The sequence below is a fragment of the Bos indicus x Bos taurus genome, chromosome 11, assembly GCF_003369695.1.
Source record: "Bos indicus x Bos taurus breed Angus x Brahman F1 hybrid chromosome 11, Bos_hybrid_MaternalHap_v2.0, whole genome shotgun sequence".
Taxonomy (NCBI): Eukaryota; Metazoa; Chordata; class Mammalia; order Artiodactyla; family Bovidae; genus Bos; species Bos indicus x Bos taurus.
Window position 1 is genome coordinate 99,374,568 of NC_040086.1, and position 18,487 is coordinate 99,393,054.

The following is an 18,487-nucleotide window of genomic DNA, read 5'->3' on the forward strand; positions in this document are numbered from 1 at the left end:
CCTCCAGGCCGTCTTTGGACCAGGCACCAGCATGCAGCCCAGATGAGGGCTGACAGGAGAGTCGGCACTGCAGGCAGGGCTCTTGGCCTGGCATGGTGGGAGGATGCACACGCATGTGGGTCATGAGGCTCCTGGGGCAGAATGCCGTAGCACCCAGGGGATCCTCCCCACCCCTTTTGCTCCCGGGGCCCAACAGAGGAAAATGAGGAAATCCCTGTGTCCTCCCGCAGCTTTTGGCCCCCAGGCTCTGAGGACAAAGCCACATGGGGGTGGTTCTGTTTCTGCTCCCATCTCCAGCTCATGGGAGGTCATTTAAGTAAACACCACTCGTTCTACCATCTGGACAGAGATAGTGTTAGGTCCGAACACGTGCAGCTGTGAAGAAATGACTCCTGACACAAAGAGGCTGCTGAGTGCCATTCTGCAGCCTTTGCACTTTAATCCTGGGTCTCAAAGGGTGCTGCAACAAGGCTTATGCCTCCCCTTCTCAGAAAAGGCCAGCAGAAGCCAGGGAGAAGAAGGAGAGGCCTTCTGTAGGCCAGGTGGGCAGTGCCAGGGTCTGGACTTCCTCACTGCCCAGGACCCATGGAGACGTTAATCCCCACGTGGCGGCTGGGCCTGCTATTGGTCACCATCCAGGCCTCCTGCTCCTTCCCTCACTCACACCTGCACCATCCTTTTTTTTTTTTTTTTGCTGTCCCTGGATCGCACAATCCAGAGATCTCTTTCGCTTTAATTTTAAGAGGGAGGGCATCCTGGAACCACCCCCGCTGCCTCTGCCCACTTCCATTTCCGGTCTAGTCGCCCTCCTGGGGACCCTCGTCCTTCCCTCCTCGCAGGCAGGCTTCTCTGCCACTAGGGGTCGCGCGGGCGCCTCTGCGCAACGGCGAGCGGGGGCGGGGCCGGCCGCAGGGGGCGGGGAGAGACGGAGAGGGGCGGGGCCTGGCCGGGACGGATGCTGCGATTCCCGGACCCACCCGAGGACCCTGACCGACTAGTCTGAGTCAGGGCTTTCTGCGCTACCGAGGCTGCCTTCGGGAGCGCACCAGGAAACCAACGGTCCGCCGCTCCTACTGCGTCACCGCCCCTGGTTTTCGATCCCGCAGGGGCGGGAGGTGGGTCGCAGAAGGTTCAAGTGTCACATCCCCAAATGCTTGAAGCAAGTAGCTGTATATAAAGACGGGCCGAGCTGGACGGCGGGCGGTTCAGTGTTTCAGACCTGCGCGCAGAGTGAGGTCACAGAGCTCCCAGCCCTGAATTCTGCCCAGGAATCAGAATAACACCATCACGGAGACGGGAGTGAGCTCCCGCTCAGAACTGATATCTAAGAACCTCAGAACTGACATCTAAGCTGTAGCTGTGGCGTCGACCGAGTGCTTTCTTGCCGGCCTCCTGTCCTCACCCCGCTACCCCGGAACCGGAGGCCAGAGAGGTGGCAACACGCGCCCCAGGCTGACCCAGCTCCCAGCCCCTCGGTGCTCCCCGGTCCAGCCGGCGAGGGGGGCGGTGTGTGTGAAGGGTGGGGGTAGGGTGGAGAGGGCGGTTCTAAGAGACAGGTGGAGACATTCTGCCTCCTACAGACTGTTAAGAGACTATTCCCCAAATATGAGAAAAGCCCAGAAAGAAAGTGCTGGCAACAGTCTTCCCATAATAGCCCTTTGCTGACAACCTGGACCAGAGGGCCTCGGCAGGACAGTCATAGGCCGCCTTGTTCCCTTGACCACCCCTGTCTCTTGCCCGAGAACCCTGCCTTGGCTCTCTGACACCATCCTCCCCAGCAGAGAAGACATCAGGCTTTGCTGAGAACTTGGCGATGTCCGTAGGAGCTGAGGCCACAGTGAGGCTTGGCATCTCATTGGTGGCCTCCCCTCCCACCCCCTCAGCAAGTGAGTGGCACTTGGCATTAGCTAGGGCGCCCTGCTCACTTAATATTTCACTCCCTCACCAACTGTTTTCCTACCTTGGCTCTAAAGAGCCTTAAAAAAACAAAGAGGTCTGGGCATGAACCAGTCTCCCCCCAGCAAAACCCGGGGTGAGACTGTCAGTGCTGGATATGGAAAGGGCTGGCCGGTGCAGGCACAAGGCCCTTACCCTTAAACGCGGCAGGCTGTCCTGAGCTTCACACAAGCCAGTGATTATTCCAGCCAAGCTGCCAAGAAGAGGGTGGGCTTGAGCACTCGTGACACCAGACCACGAATGAAATGCAAACCTGCTGCAATTTCACGGCTCCCTCCATCCCCCCACAGACAGTTGGGTCCTCGAAATCCCAGCGTAGCTGCTAGCCAAATTTGCATGCATGAAAAATGCCCCGGACTGAAGGAGCTTCCCCAGAACTCTGCACTGAGTCAACCTGAATTCTGCATCACCAAGGTCTCTGACAGCTTTTCCCCAGAGGGCCAGGGTGGAATTTCGAGCTGGCTGGGTCTGAGGCCCTTCTCCAGGCAGATGGCGCCGGGACTTATGTCCAGTTTACACCGTAAATCAATGACCTGATTGGAGCTCAGCCTCCAGCCCAGGGGACTCTGATTGCTTCCAAGACTGGGGTCACCTCTTTGTGCAACAAAGCAGTCCCGCGATACTGTGCCAGAAGTTACACTTTTATTTAACATTTAGAGGATTAACATATAGTTACAAGGTCGATATGAGCCTTCCAATGGAAGCACTTTATTTGGTTTAATTCCATCTCTAGAGACAAATGGGCAATTCCAGAACCTTTACAATGGCAGTGGGCCGTTACAACACTGAAACGCCTCCGAAGTTTAGAATTAGTGCAACACACACTGATAAACCCAGAAGTTTAAAGGTGCTGGACACCAGGTTAAAATAGAATTCTGGATCACTTTTTAAAGTTTTTTTTTTTTTTTTTTTCTTTTGATGATATAAGCACAGGAGGCAGAGCCATTAGGAAGTATGAAATTTGACTTCTCTGGAAAAATACTTAGCATCCACATAACCTTTTCATGTTCAGTAAACTTTTCCCCAGCAATTACAGATGTTACCAAAAGGGACTGAGGCCTCTGCACTAACCGCTGGAGAGACAGACTCCTCGAACCCCAAAGCTTCAGGGTGTTCATGATAAAAGCCCAAAGGAAAATCCCATCCCAGCTTACCATGCCTTTTTATTCTTTCCTATTCTGCAAAGGAAAAATTGGGTAAACGACAAGTTCCTCACTTTCTGTTTTTAAGTTATTTTCAGAGTACGTTCTTTAACAATGAGTCATTCTTACGGCATAACAATATTCTAGCGTCGGTGGAGAAATGATGGTCAGTGGATATGAGGGAAGGCTGAGAAAGCACATGGCAGAGTCCACGTTTCTACTCTATGTGAACTGCTCATAATAATATATAGACGACTTCACAGTAGGATTCCCAGAGTAAATGATAAGTCTCAACTAGCCTATAATAACTTATTTTCTTGACTAAGCCCCAGCTGGTACAGCACTCCCCTTTCCCCGTAGCCACACAGACTGGCAGAGAAGCAAACACCGAGGTGAACATTGAAAAGCACTTCTTCGTTCTTTTTTGGACGCAGGTGGTACAGAGAAAAAGAAAGGCAGAGGGGACACAAGAGGACACAAGCATAGCCCATGTCAGGTTAAACAGACGTTTAAAAGAACAAATCCTGCAGCTTATACCTTTCCCCCTAATTCGGAAGGAGTTCATCTACCCTGACCCCTAATATGAAAGATGCAATGCACATGCATTCCCGAGGCTCTAGAATCTAATTTTTTTTTTCTTAAAAAAAAAAAAAAAAAAAATTAGCATCCTTGTGGAGAGCGGGCAGCTTGACTTGGTGAAATTCAGAATTCCTGGAGACGCCTGATGGACAAACCCTATGTGGGGTTGCTGGGGCTGCACGGAGCAACCACGCGCCTGCTGGTTTGCAGGGACGCGGGTGGAGCCCAGACTCTTCCTGTCCTTTGGCATCCTGGCTTTGCCGTCATCTGCCAAGACAGTCTTGTGAGACTGAGGAGCCTGGGACAATGGGGCTGCCCCCTGGGTTAACAGAGGGGTCCCAGACGCTCACAGCTGCAGAGGCTCACTCTGGGGCGGAAGGAGTGAGAGGGGCCCAATGCCTGCTCCAACCTGAAGCCACTTCCTCTTCCCCTGCTCACACTTGGCGTTTGTTCCCTCGTGGTTTCCTGTCACCAAAGGTTGACTGAGCAGCTTTGAGGCTGGTGTGTGGTCAACCCTGGTTTGCTGAGAGGAACAATTTTCCTACCCCTGAACCAAGGCCTAACCCTCGGGACCCGTCCTGTCTGTACCGGTCCCTTCAGCTCCTGCCAGATTTCCTTGTCTTAGATTCGCAAGTGTGGCAAAGCAGCAAGGAGGCTCAAGGTGACCATCTAGTCACCAAAAGCCAAACAACAGGAAAGATGCCTGATGGCACCCTGGGGCTTCTGACGGGATCTTTGTTCACAGAAACCCACAGTCCAAGATTTCTCTTGACTGTTTCTGCACCAGGTAAGTAGAGAAGCTACGCTGCTCTAAGGCGTGAGCGGCCCACTGGGTACGGGACCTCATGTCTTCCTCAAAGATCCATGAGAGGAAGGAGATTCAGCTCAAAACACGATTAACTCTGCGTGGCCTGGAGAGCACACACTGAAATGTGGAAGCTGCAGCCACAGGATCACTTGGCGGACCACGAGAAGCACAGGGGCTTTGGTGATGACAGCACTGGAGTCCTAAGGCGCGGACTTTGGAATTCACAGAAAGGGGAGAGTCTTCCTTTGGCCAATGAGCTAATGCAGAGGCAAGATGCTCATTCACGACCCGTGGTCCTTATCAATGGGTGGCCAACGGGGAGAAGGTGGGCTGGGATGTTCCTTGACCCCATGAAAAGGGAGGGGACACAGGCAAGACAGCGGGACTGGCCTAAGAGCTGGAATTTGACTTCTGGTGTGGACTTTTCTAGGCCACTGAAGACAAGACCTCAAACAAAAACGTGTGTGTGTGTGTGTGTCCACCATGGACACTCAGGCCGTGAAACATTTCAAGGGCCGATTGTTTAGTACCTGGTGAGGGTCCATAGTCAGGAAAGGACCACCGAATACCCAATGGACTTGGGAAAAGATGAGTATTTTCTAACGTAAGGGACACATCAGTGACTTTTGGGCACCCAGTCCACCAGGCGCAGGCCTGACCCTCCTCGCCCAGATTCGGTTGTCTCGCCGGGAGACCAGTGGCAAAGTTTTCACGGAAAGGCACAGTGTGAATCGTGGACGGGCCGGGTTGCGCCAGGTGGACCGAGGTCGCGGGGCAGGGACGCCCTCCCCCTGCCAAGAGGCGGCCAGACTGGGCCAGGGGCGGAGCCGGGCTCTGAGGAACATGCTGCAAAAAGGAAAGAAAAGAAGAAAGCGAGCAGCTGCAGGTGGGGATGGATGTCAACTTCAGGCTGAGGGGCCCAGGGCCACACAGCAACCCAGGCCCAGGGCGTTCGCGGGCGCTCAGGCCTGTGGAGACAAGCAGACCGAAGGGTTTCTCCTGGGAAGGCTCCCCGAGGCTCTGGCTCCCGGAACCACCTTTAGCAATCTACAACACAAAAGACAGAGAAAGAAAAAGGCAGTTAGAGTGGAGGGCGGGCAGGTCAGGGGCGGGCACTCCGCCTCTCAGGCAGACTGCACCGCCCTGGACAGGGCGGGGGAGGGGGCATTTTTAGAGCACTTGGTTACCACAGGGCAAGTCTGAGATAAGGAACTTTCACGGTTTTATCTGCAGTCAGAGCAGCTAGTCTTTCCTTCCGGGGCAAGAGAAAGCACCCAGGAGACGGTGCACTCCCGCACACCCCCAACTCATCTTTCTCATCAATTGAGCTCTGAGACAAAGAAAGAAACCAGCTTCCCAGAAAGATGTCAGGAGCCCAAGGACCCGGTTCTCTCTGTGACCGACACTCTTGGTTCCTTGGCAGTAAAAGGCAGCATCTTTGATGAAAAGGAAAACCTATTGCTCAGTAATAAACAGTGAAAGTTCTTCATCTGGGGGACAGAAGAGAAATGAGAGACAGACTCCCGAAGCCCACAGGCGCACACAGGGTGAGCAACAGAGAAGGTGCCATCATTTAACAAGGGGGAAAGGGCAGAATTTTTCTTTTTTTTAAAAAAAGCATTTGGCTAGAAAACTCCCCATTATTGAAGATGAGAGGGTTAAATGCTTGGATTACACAGAATTTCTTGGAGAGGTGAAAAATCATTTAAAATACACAACACTGAGAAAAATATAACGTTTATTAGAGAGGCAGATACGAGGGTACAGCTACAAGATGCCACACAGATTCTTTTCTCGGAGGATAAGGAAGAGAGAGGAAACAGTCATGTTGGCCGTATTTAAACAAAACTTACTCAGAACCCAAGTGTCTACAATAAACTCAAGTGTGGATCAGCCGGCAGGGGACCTAGCTACCAGTGTAACCGTCCTTCCGGCTCCCCCAGCGGTTACAAAAACAAAAAGGTCATTAGGCAGCAGAATCACCAATAAAACAAACAAATAAAAGAGTAAAACGTTAAAACAACGAATTCAAGTCATCCTTTTAGTTTTTCTATTGCAGTATATACAAATAGATTGGGGAAGGGGCAGTTATGGACATATTTCACAGAGAGCAATTAAAAAAAACAAAACTAAACCATAAAAGAGGACAGTCACAATTCAGTTGGCCAGTGGAACTTCCTCTAGTCTAACTATTTTGGCGGTTATTAAATAGTCACTTGGCAGACACCACACACATACACGAAAGTGCATGGGCATCACTGACGATAAGACCACTGCTCTTGAGTCGCAGGCATCGGAAAGCAGCAGCCCCACCCGGCTGCGCTGGGCTTAAAGGGAGGGCAGCATTTGTGGGGCAGGCTGAACAGACTTATGAACAAGGTAGGGAAAGGAAAGAGTCTACATCCATTCTTAGCTTCTAAGTGTATCTCTGCATAAAAGGAGAAAACTTTATACACAAGAGACTTTGCTACTTTTGACAGATTCACTGTTACAAGAACACAAAGTGTGCCTTGGGGGTAGAAATGGAAGTTCCCGAACTCTTTGGGAATTGTTTCAAGACTTCTGCTAATCCTTTGCACACTGACTTAGATGGACCTGAAACTAAAAAATATCTTCTGCTGTTGAGTCACTAGGACACAGATTCATCTGGTTGAAGGTACTGAGGCATACAAGCTAAAATAATGATCTAATTTACGTGCCCAAATCGCCCCACCCATATCCAAAAGACAGTTGAGCTATTTCCTGAATTAGATTTGCACAGCTCTAAAGAAGAGGGGAATAAAAGCAAAATGAACAAACAAATAAATCAAAACTCAACCGACTTCATGGCATGCCATACTTTTCAAATCAAGTTTTAAAAAGCCTAATGTTGACTTGCCTCATTTTAAGACTTTTTTTTTCAGTGTCTAGTTTATTTTCTCCAATACTTCACAGTCTGGAAATGAGTTCATCCTGGGTTTTAATGTCTTAGGTATTCACTTGGTTTACATGCCCAAGGCTGTGACCACCTACTGTTCATGAACTCCCCATGGGTTAAGGGCCAACAGATTTTCCTTGCTGTGGTAGTTAGAAGGAAGTGCTGAAATGATTCTCCTGAGAGATCTGGGGTCAGGATGGGTGGTTTTATCGATACTACAGCAGCAAAGGTATAATAATGCAAAAGAAATTTAAATGACAATTATACTAAGAAAATAAAATCGGGCTGGCCAGTGTCGGTTTCCTGTTTTTGATACTGGATCACGATTTTGTCAGATGTAACCACTTGGGGAAGCTGGATAAAAGGGATCTCTCTACTATCTTTGCAACTCCCTGACAATCTGTGATTATTTAAAAATTAAAAGTGTTTTAAAAATCAGGCAGTCATTAAGTAAAGGTTACTACATTCCATTTTGGTGGCCCTTAAAATGTTAGCTGCCCAGTCTTGTCCAACTCTGTGACCCCATGGACCATAGTCACCGAGTTCCTCTCCAGGCAAGAATAATGGAGAGGCCCTTGGGAAATGCAGAAGAACTTTCTGCTAGAATCTGCCACAGGCACCCATAACTCCTGCCAGGTCCTGGACCCCATAATGCATTGCTGTCAGTTTTAAAATCAGTTTTAAATTGACCCGATCTTCTAAAAGGAGTCCATAGTGTAGAAGCAAGGAGCTGATTTCCTATTTAAAAGTAGGAAGGACATGAATAAATAATTTTCAAAGCCAAAAAAAAAGAGAATCTCAATCCTATACCTTTACTCTGACTCATTTTTAGCTGGTTCTCTGTGATCTCAGGGAAGATTCTAGACATAAGCACAACCATTGGGCATGTCCCCAGTTTCACTACCTAGCCTGCCAATTTAAAAATGCAAATCCCCATGTGACCCAGATTCTTTTAAGATGGTGAAACATTTTATTATATAATTAACCACTTTATGGTTATTATATAAAAGGATCTAGAAGTTCTAAAATGATTTTCAGTAAAATATACACTTTGGGTCTTAACAATGCCAACGATTAAAACAAACCAAAAGAACCTTAAAAAGTGATGTGCTGGGGTCTGTGTGTTGCTTACAAGGGTCTATTCACAACACCACCTGGGCACAAAAAACCTCCCACAGAACAGAATGAAGACAGTTGTTTTTACATAATTTATCTCAACAGCTCTAGCACGTCTGATCAACTCTGTCAACTGGCAAAAGAAAGATGAGTAGTCATATGTGAAAACCAACTGGTTGAAAGACCAAGTTTTCCATAATTCAATGGGTTGTCTAGGATCGTATCGACATAACTGGGTAGCATGGTGCTCTAACAATGATCTTAAACATGTTTAAGGAAATAGACACACTTTTGGTACCAACGCCATTCTTTACTTACGCTATTCTTTATTGATGACTTCCTCCAAAATGAATGACTGTAAAACTTAACGCAGTTCAGTTTATGAAGTTACCAAATGTAACATCTTAAGGTGGTTCACTTTCTGGCAGACACTAGTTATTAGTGAGAGCTGAAGTCTTCTGCACCCCTAGGACATGCATGGACTTTCAGATTCAGAAATATGAATCAGAAGCTAAAAGGCAACTTTTTGGTTATCTACAGTCGCTGCCCCAAGGAGAAATGTTTATCAGATTTCAAAGGACACCATTGTAAATTGGCAGTTGGCAGCTTTCCAGGGAAAATGTCATGAGCAAGTGACACTGAATTATCATCAAAACCAGCCCAGGAAATTCAGCTTGTGCCTAAAAGAAACACACACCATGATGCTCCCCATCCAGTCTTTTGAAGAACTGCCTGTAACAGGCATGATTGCGGGGAGAAACAACTCCAATTTTAAAGTTTTGTGGTTTTTTTTAAAGTTGTATTAAATATAAGTCTTAGCACCTTTGGCATTTTTGTCCAAATAGACTTCGACGTAGGAAGTGGGAACATAACCCTCTTCATCTTCATTTCTCCGAATTCGGGTCCACCCGTCGCCCTTGTCTTCCTCTATTACGTACAGCGTCTCTCCTTCAACTACTGAAATGGTTCCCTCATTCTGACCTGAAAAAGCAAAGTCAGAGTAGTTTAGGTTTCTTGTCAAACCCGGGTTTGGAGCAGACGGCGAGTCTTGCAGTGAAACAAGTGGAGAAAAGACGGATGCTCTCCTCCCGTCCGGAAGCTGCCAGGCCCTCATCCTGCGTCGCTAGGACCCTTCTCTAAACTCCCCGTGGGAGCCCTCTCTCTCCTGCCTCCCAGAACAGGCGGCATCTCCCCCAGAGGAAATCTTAGGTCCTCTTCTCTACCCTCCCCTGAAGGTGCTCCTTTGGCATCAACGACACCTCTTTACACAGCATCTCCACTTTTCTTTCTCCCGTTCTGGTTCTTATCTGAGGCTTAGGTGCCACCATGCCTTCTCTCTGAAGTCCATTTCCACCCTGATGGTGCCTGGGCATCTGGGACACAATTCGGGTGAACCTGGGCTCACTGTCTGGCCTCCCAAACTAGATCCTCCTCCCACTTTCCCATTTCAGCGGACATCTCCATCGTCCCAGGAGCACAGCTTCAGGGATCAGCTGTGGGTTCCTCCCCGCTTCGTTTCCAACTTCCAATCAGCCGCGCATCTGAGCGTGTTATTGGCTGCAGCATCTCTATGTCCATCTGTCTCCTAATCAAGGCCCCCAATACCATTCACTAAGATAATTTCAAAAGACTAGTCACCACCGCCCAAGCAGTGTCCCGAAAGGCAGACTGCTTAGGGGGCTGTTAATAGCAGTAACTGTGGATGCAGGGGGAGAGGGATGGTGTGGACCTGAAGTTACACTGGGAGCACTGAACCTCGGGCTTCTCTTCTTTGTTTTGTCACAATGAACATTTAGTTTATCGAAGGCTCTAAAAGTCCTACAGTAAAGGGAATTTCCTGGCAGTCCAGTGGTTAGGACTCTGCCCTTCCACTGCAGGGGGCATGGGTTTGATCGCTGATTGGAGAACTCAGATCCTGCAAATCAAAGAGGCAAGGATGAAAAAAAAAGCCTTACAGCAAAGAAGTTCATTTATCCCAGGGTTTCTGAAAACGATCTGAGCTCCAATTCCTTCTTTCACAGCATCCTTCCCAGCATCCTGCAGGACGCTGTTTCAAGGCTCATCAGTTTGGGAACCATGAGGTTAGGTGTCCTAAGTATTTGCCCTGTCTTCTAACTGATAGCACACGTATGAGAATAAATGTCTATGGTACAGACATTACAGTAAATGTCTGCTTGTGTCAATAACCTGCTCAAATACTTTCTGGAAGGCCTGATGTTTGCCAGATAACATACAAGTGTTTCTCTTACCCATCCCCCACACTGGCCCCAGACCCCTCCTCGTCTTATATTCCACTATTACTCCTAAGACACCTGAGCTCCAGGCGCACAAACCCCGTGCCTTTCCTGCTCCATGCTTGGCAGTGCCTGTGCCTCTGACACCCTGCAGCATGGTGAGTTCAGTGGATAAGAATCCAGCTGCCAATGCAGGGGACACGGGTTCGATCCCTAGTCTGGGAAGATTCCACATGCCACAGAGGGGCTAAGCTTGTGCGCCACAACTATTGAGCTTGTTGCTCTAGAGCCCGAGAGCTGCAACTACTGAAGCTCGTGCCCTCTAGAACCAATGCCCCACCAGAGAAGCCAGCACGATGAGAAGCCCTTGCACCAAAACGAGAGAGGAGCCCCCGCTCGCCACAACCAGAGAAAGCCTGTATGCAGCTGTGAAGACCCAGCACAGCCAAAAATAAAAATAAATACATCCCCTCAGGGAAGGGGTCATATCCTCGTGTGGACCCCCCATCACTCCGTCCCTCTCTTCTGCTGAACCTCCTCTGCTTTATTTCCTCCCAGGGCGGATGCCAGACCACACCACCTGCCTCCCACGCTTTCAGGGGTCTTTGCAAGACAGGAGCTCCCTAAGTATTGAAGGTGTGGATGATATAATCATTATTCCATACTACCTGCTGCAATTAAGCTCACCGAAAGTTGGTCAACAGTCCAGACCCAAAGGCAAAATACACAGCCCTCAAACAGAAAGAAATCAGAATCACAGATACTCTGGGCAGAACGAAAGAGGAAGAGAGGAAGGTTCTGAAGGAAGGTTCATTTGAAGCCTCTTCCTGAAAGGAAGGTTCTGAAGGCTTCAAAAGAAAGTCTGACCACAGAAAGAGAAGAGGGACCTAGACAGTTGGTGTTACCTTCAAACGTGTAGAGGGCTTTACATGTCCCTATGGCAGGAAGAGGCTCCTCGTCGTCAAACTCATCATCAAAGTCTGTGGCCAGCACCTTGACCTCACTCTCCTGACTCTGCTCCTCTGTGTAACTGCCATCGGGGCTGCTCAAGAAAGCAAAACACACAGCAACTATAGCAACTGACCCCAGCAAGCGCTCGAATGCAGCCCCTGCGAGAGCCAAGTGCTGGCAATTCCGGAGCGTTGTAACCAGGGACCGCCCCTCACCCCGCAGGCTCCAGCACCATCCGCGGGGCATCAGACAGCTGCACTGTGGGGAAAACCACAGGCCAGTCATGACAGACGCATGGAACCTGACAAGGACCTTGTGCTTGTCTCTGATTCCAGAATCGGGCAGTAAATACAAAGCCAAAAACAAACAAACAAACAAAAAGCCCCAAGCAGGCGCCGTACAGATACTGTACCTCTCCCGATCCTGCGCGCAGTTGTTGACGGAGGGGGCGTTCTGCGCCTCGTACATCCCACTCTGCCGACGGGCCTGGTCGCTGCGGGCTGGGAGTCGGCCTTCCACCTCGGCCAGCCAGGCCTGCAAAGAGAAATCAGGAAAGACTCTGGTCTGAGCTCAGCTGAGGGCCGGACCAAGCAGGGTTCAGGCCCCCAGTCTGGGCTTCTGATTGGTCATTGAAGCCGACTGAAGAAGGACCACGTGGCAGGGGTGAGGAGCCTCCAGTCTGTTTGCCTTGACTGTATACACATACTTGAAGGCAAAGTTGGAGGCGTGTGAGCAGACTTACATTTAACCATTGCTTATAAAGTGGCAGAAAGACACCGGCCTGTCTTAAACTCTCGGGCTTTCATTCATTCATTTATTGCCCGGCATGTGGGGTCTTAGGGCTTCCCTCATAGCTCAGCGGTAAAGAATCCGCCTGCCAATGCAGGAGACACGGGTTCAATCCCTGGGTGGGGAAAGACCCCTGGAAGAGGGTATGGCAGCCCACTCTAGTATTCCTGCCTGGGAAACATTATGGGCAGAGGAGCCTGGTGGGCTATGGTCCACGGGGTCACAAAAGAGTCAGACATGACTGAGTGACTAACAACAACAATATGAGATCTTAGTTCCCAGGCCAGAGATTGAACCCATGTCTGCATCCCTGCACTGGAGTCTCCGCCACTGGACCACCAGCAAAGTCCCCATGACTCTCGGGCTTTTTAAGCAGCTGTGTGACTTCTGATAAGTCGCATCTAGTTCCCCCGGTTCCAAAAATTCTGTGACTGTGATGTCACACTGGGAACCATGAGGGTCCTGCCACACTTAAGCAGTGACTCAGTTTAAAAGCCACACTTCCCTTTTATCTGCCCCCCCCCACCGCCTTAGGAATGTAGTATTTTTTATAATAGTGAAGAAACCTTGTATACAGGAAATCAAAGTAGATCACATTTTCTTCAGCAACCTTTGAAATAGTGTAAAAATGGCAAAAGAATCCAAATGACCAGAAAAGGACATTTCTAGGTTCTAAAATCTCAACCAATAACAACTTACTGACAGATTCTAGAAAGAATGAGAAAATGTCATATTTGGCTTTTCATGGCTGGAAATAATCTATTTTGATCAGAATTATCAGTTAGTAATTTATTTTTCTAGTCTTTATGTTTTAGGGGTGGGGGGAGAAGCCTTTTGTTCACAGCTTGAAAGATTCATTATCTGTGTTTCTTCAAGTCTCGTGTGTGTTTCCTACTGGTTTTCATCTTTTGATAATGGGTCCTTAAAAACGACTATAACATATTTCGATGGTTTCCCCCCACAACCCAGAAATAAACCCTGTATTTATGATTAATTGGCCTGTAACAGCCAGTTACAAGCTGTCTTGAACAGCCAAGACAGTTCAAGGAGAGAAAAGGTCTTTTTGACAAATGGTGCTGGGACAACTGAAAAAGAATGACTCCGGACCTGTACTTTTAACCGTGTACAAAAATTAACTCAAAACGAACCAAACACTTAAACAGAAAAGGGAAAACTACAACATTTACAAGAAAACATAAGCATAAGGGTTTGTGACCTTGGATTAGGTGCTGGTTACTTAGTTATGGCACCAAAAGCGCAACTGATAAAGAGAAAAAAAACCTGATAAATTGATTTCATCAAAATTAAAATGATTTGGCAGTTCCCTGGCAGTCCAGTGGTTAGTACTCGGTGCTTCAATAGCCGGGGCCCCGGTTCAAGCCCTGGTCAGGGAACCAAGATCCTGAAAGATGTGTGGTATGGTCAAAAAAAAAAAACACAAAAACTTTTGTGCTTCAAAGGCCATCTTGAAGAGAGTAGAAAAGCAATCCACAGAATGGAAAAAAATATCTGCAAATCATAGATATGAAAAGGAATTCACATCCAGAATATATTTTGAAAATGTTGACACTGATACCAAAGCCAGACAAAGACCCTGCAAGACAATTACAAATATTAATGGCTTTCTTAAATTTGTCGTTTTGATTCACTGAGATGATGGACAACTGTATACTCCCCAATTATACCCACTGTCGACACAAGGTGAGACAAACCAACTTAAGTGAATTTAAGTGAAACACTTAAATGAAAACCAAAAAACACCCGTATATAACTATCACCTTAAACAGTGTCCCCTTTAGGGGACACCATTAAAACAGGACACCCTGAAAAGCAGAACAGCAAATGGATGACAGTCTCTTTTTCCTTTCATCATAACTCGTGGAACACCTGACTTTTCCCGCTGCATCCCTCACAGGGAAAGAAACGCTGGTGCTCTACAGCCTCATCGTCCCATGACCCCACACCTACTTCTGTTTCTTTCCTTTATTTTTTTTTCCCCCAACAAAACTTTTCCACAACAGCTTTTTCCTACCTCGAATTTCTGGGTCTCTAGTCTCAGTTTGTCTATATTTTGGCTGACTTCCGCTAATTTGTGATCCAAACTGGTGGGGTCTCCCATTTGCGGATTCTTTAGGTAGACATCTTTCATTTTTGTGATGGCGTCTCTGAAAAAGAGAAGGGGCAGAACATGGTCAAGTTAATGCCACTGTTAGATTTAGAGCAAATGACTCCCTGCCAGGCAGGGGACTGGGCGGTAGGGTGGACAACTTTGCTGAACGTCAGCAAAAGAAACTCTACACTAACCACCCAACACAAGACCAATGACACCAACTGCATTGCGAGTCACAGGAAATAGTTTAACCAAAATATAGAAATAAGTGGAAGAGAATTTCTATGTCTTCACTACCCCTCCACCTGCCTGCTTGCCTCTGAGCCCACACATCCTGCTGCCACATGATGGGTGCCATGAACCATCTGTTCTCTGTAGGAGCCTTCTACCCACTTGCCCTCCCAGTCCACATACCCTGTTCTATCTTTTATACACACACACACACACACACATAGGCCACGCTGTGCGGCATGTGGAATCTTATTTCTCTCATTGCTGTTCAGTCGCTAAGGGGTGTCTGACTCTTTGCAACCCCATGGACTGCAGTGTGCCAAGCTTCCCTGTCCTTTACCATCTCCCAGAGTTTGCTCAAACTCATGTCCATTGAGTCAGTGATGATATCTAACCATTTCATCCTCTGCCACCCCCTTCTCCTTTTGCCCTCAATCTTTCCCAGCATCAGGGTCTTTTCCAATGAGTCAGCTCTTCACATCAGGTGGCAAGGTATTGGAGCTTCAGCTGTAGCATCAGTCCTTCCAATGAGCATTCAGGGTTGATTTCCTTTAGGATTGACTGGTTTGATCTTGCTGACTTGACCATGGGTTGAACCTGGGTCCCAAACATTGGACGCTCAGAGTCTTAAACCACTGAACCACTGGGCAAGTCCCATCACTCTACTTTCTTTTATTTCCACTGCATGTATTGCTTCCCAACATTACATATCTTGTTATTATGCTTATTGCTTATTGTCTATCTCTTCCTCCTAGAACAGCAGCTCTCTGAGAAGCTCTCTGGGCTCAAGCCCTTGGGTAACATGATACACCCCCAGTGGCCAGACCACACCTGGCATAAAACAGATGCTCAACAAGTACATGACCTTCCCAGGTAGCACAGTGGCAAAGAATCCGTCTGCCAATGCAGGAGACACAAGAGATGTGGGACAGACTGTATGGTCATCCACAGGTTCAGGAGTCGTCTCTTTACTTCATGACCTGTACCTCCAACTACTGCCCTATTTCTCAGTAAAACTTCTCAAAAGAGGTGTTTGAAGTCATTATCTCCCATTCCTCTCCTCCAGATCTCTCCAGAGGTTTATCATTTTTATTAATCTTTTCAAGGAACCAGCTTTTGGATCTGTTCATCCTCTCCGTTGAATATGTGATTCTATTTCGTTAGTTGGTACCCTTTCCTTTAGTATTTATTTCCTTTTTTCTATCTTCTTTGGTTCAATTTGTTTCTAATATGTATTGAAAGCTGTCAATTTCCCTTTGTGAGCATTGGTTTTAATGACATCCCCAAATGTAGGTGGAGAATGTGTGTTAAGGTTAAGTTCTGTTTCACATATTTTCTAATATCTATGATGATTTCTTCTTTAATCTATGTGTTACTTAGAGCTACATTCTTTCCTTTTCTAAAGCAGTAAAAACAGATTTTATTCAAAACTAATTACAATTGGGGGAAAGAGGAGAGTGAAAAAGCTGACTCGAAACTCAACATTCAAAAAACTAAGATCATGGCAGCTGGTCGCATCATTTCATGGCAAATAGAAGGGGAAAAAGTGGAAGCAGTGACAGCCTTTATTTTCCTGGGCTCCAGAATCACTGTGGCTGGTGACTGCAGCCATGGAATTAAAAGACGCTTACTGCCTGGAAGGAAAGCTATGACAAACCTAGACAGCATATTAAAAAGCAGAGACATCACTTTGCCAACAAAGGTCCGTATAGTTAAAGTTACGATTTTTCCAGTAGTCATATGAGAGTTGGACAGTATAGAAGGATGAGCACTGAAGAACTGATGCTTTTGAATTGTGGTGCTGGAGGAGATTCTCGAGAGTTCCTTGGACTGCGAAGAGATCAAGCCAGTCAATCCTAAAGGAAATCAATCCTGAATATTCATTGGAAGAACTGATGCTGAAGCTGAAGCTCCAATAATTTGGCCACCTGATGCAAAGAGTCAACTCACTGGAAAAGATCCTGATGCTGGGAAGGATTGAGGGCAGGAGGAGAAGGGGGAGACTGAGGAGGAGAGGGCTGGATGGCATCATCAACTCAATGGACGTGAATTTGAGCAAACTCCGGGAGATAGCGGAGGACAGAGGAGCCTGTCGTGCTGCAGTCCAAGGAGTTGCAGAAGAGTGGGACACTACTTAGTGACCAAACAGCAACACAGCTGGGTCTCCACTGTCGCCTGGGCTTCTCTCTAGTTGAGGGAGTGGGGACTACTCTCCAGTTACGGCACGTGGGCTTCTCATTGCAGTGGCTTCTCTTGCTGCAAAGCATGGGCTCTAGAGCACAGGCTTAGTAGCTGTGGTGCATGGGGTAGTTGCCCCATGCAGTGTGGGATCTTCCTGGACCAGGGATCGAACCCATGCCTCCCGCATTGGCAGGCAGATTCTTTACCACTGAGCCACCAGGGAAGCCCTGAAGTTGATCCTTTTGAACTGAATAGTTTGGGGTGGGGGGCGGTTACTTGGCTTGAGAGTCAGTCTTCTCACACCCGGTTCCTTCTAGCTGACACCTTCATGGTCTGTCGTTTTCCGTTCTTTACTCTCAACCTCTCTGCACCTAATGAGCGGGTGTGTCTTTTGTAACTGGCACACAAGTGGTGTGCTAGTTTCAGGTTTTTGTCCAGTTTGAAAATCTCTTTTAATTGGAACATGTAGTCTGTTCACATTTAACATACTGATTCATTTTATTTTACAAACACAATATGCCAGGCACTGTCCTCAGCCCTTGAGGTACCCTGGTACACTTCACGCGGGCATATTAACTCCCTTTTCATGGTGAGGAAACCCAACTACCAAGAGCTTAAGAATCTTGTCCAACGTTTGCAAATGAAACAGGTGGAACCAGATTGGAACTGGGGTGTCTAGTGTGCTTGGTATTTTCAATCTTCCACCCTAATTTGTGCTTTTGATTTGTCCTGCCTATTTTATATATATTTTTTCTCTCCCATCTTGCCTTTTTGGATTATTTTAAACAAAAACAAACCAAAAATCCAACCTTTTCCAGATCATGTCACCTCTGCTCAAAGCCTTTCATTTTCTGTTTGTCCTGCGTAAAACGTAAGTTGCACAACAGAGGTTTTTGATGTTTTGTTCATTCTTTATCCTCAAGGCCTAGAATATTCCCTTACATACAGTAAATGGTCAACAGACAGAGGTGCAGTGAAAGGTGAAGGTGATTTGCTTTATTACTAGCGAGCGCTGCTCTGGGGGTTCAAAGGTCATACCATGGTCACAACCCAAGTGACAGAAACTGTTCTCCATGAAATCAAACAATTAGGGAGGGTCTGTCAATCACTTATAAAATGGCATTTCAGATATCTGAGTCATAACTTGCTACTCCAGGCAAACTATATCTGCTTACTTAGTAAACAGCATGAGGTTTATAATGGATTTATAAACCTTTTATATATGGTCCCAGATGTTATAAAAAGTACAAAGACAAAATTTTTATTTCACAAAGTATATTTTTAATTCAAATCTAGAACAAAGTTCATTATATGTGTTCTTATTTTTAACATACTGAAACAATGTTTATAAAGTGATATATTTTTCAGGAGTTGCTCTCCCAGGGATTAAAAATATATATATGTAAACCACTTTTTATCTGTGGTTTTTTAAACTGGCTGCCTTGCCAACTTGGTTTATTTTTTGAATAACTA

The 18,487-nt window shown here is 47.2% G+C and overlaps 1 protein-coding gene across 20 annotated transcripts in view; it reads right to left on the bottom strand.

Annotated features, from left to right (window-relative positions):
- Positions 1 to 2,576: 2,576 nt before the first annotated feature.
- Positions 2,577 to 18,487, bottom strand: part of FNBP1 (formin binding protein 1) — a 135,543-nt gene continuing 119,632 nt past the window's right edge. For 9 of the 20 annotated variants that reach the window (XM_027556575.1, XM_027556573.1, XM_027556571.1 and 6 more), the window contains 4 exons: positions 14,525 to 14,657; positions 12,116 to 12,237; positions 11,658 to 11,794; positions 6,207 to 9,499 (listed from right to left, as the gene is read on the bottom strand). In XM_027556575.1, the coding sequence (XP_027412376.1) occupies positions 9,321 to 9,499; positions 11,658 to 11,794; positions 12,116 to 12,237; positions 14,525 to 14,657 (571 nt within the window). In that variant the 3' untranslated portion in view covers positions 6,207 to 9,320. Of the gene's footprint in view, positions 5,533 to 6,206; positions 9,500 to 11,657; positions 11,798 to 12,115; positions 12,238 to 14,524; positions 14,658 to 18,487 lie in introns of those variants that run through there. The other 11 variants (XM_027556574.1, XM_027556572.1, XM_027556562.1 and 8 more) reach the window with 5 other exon arrangements.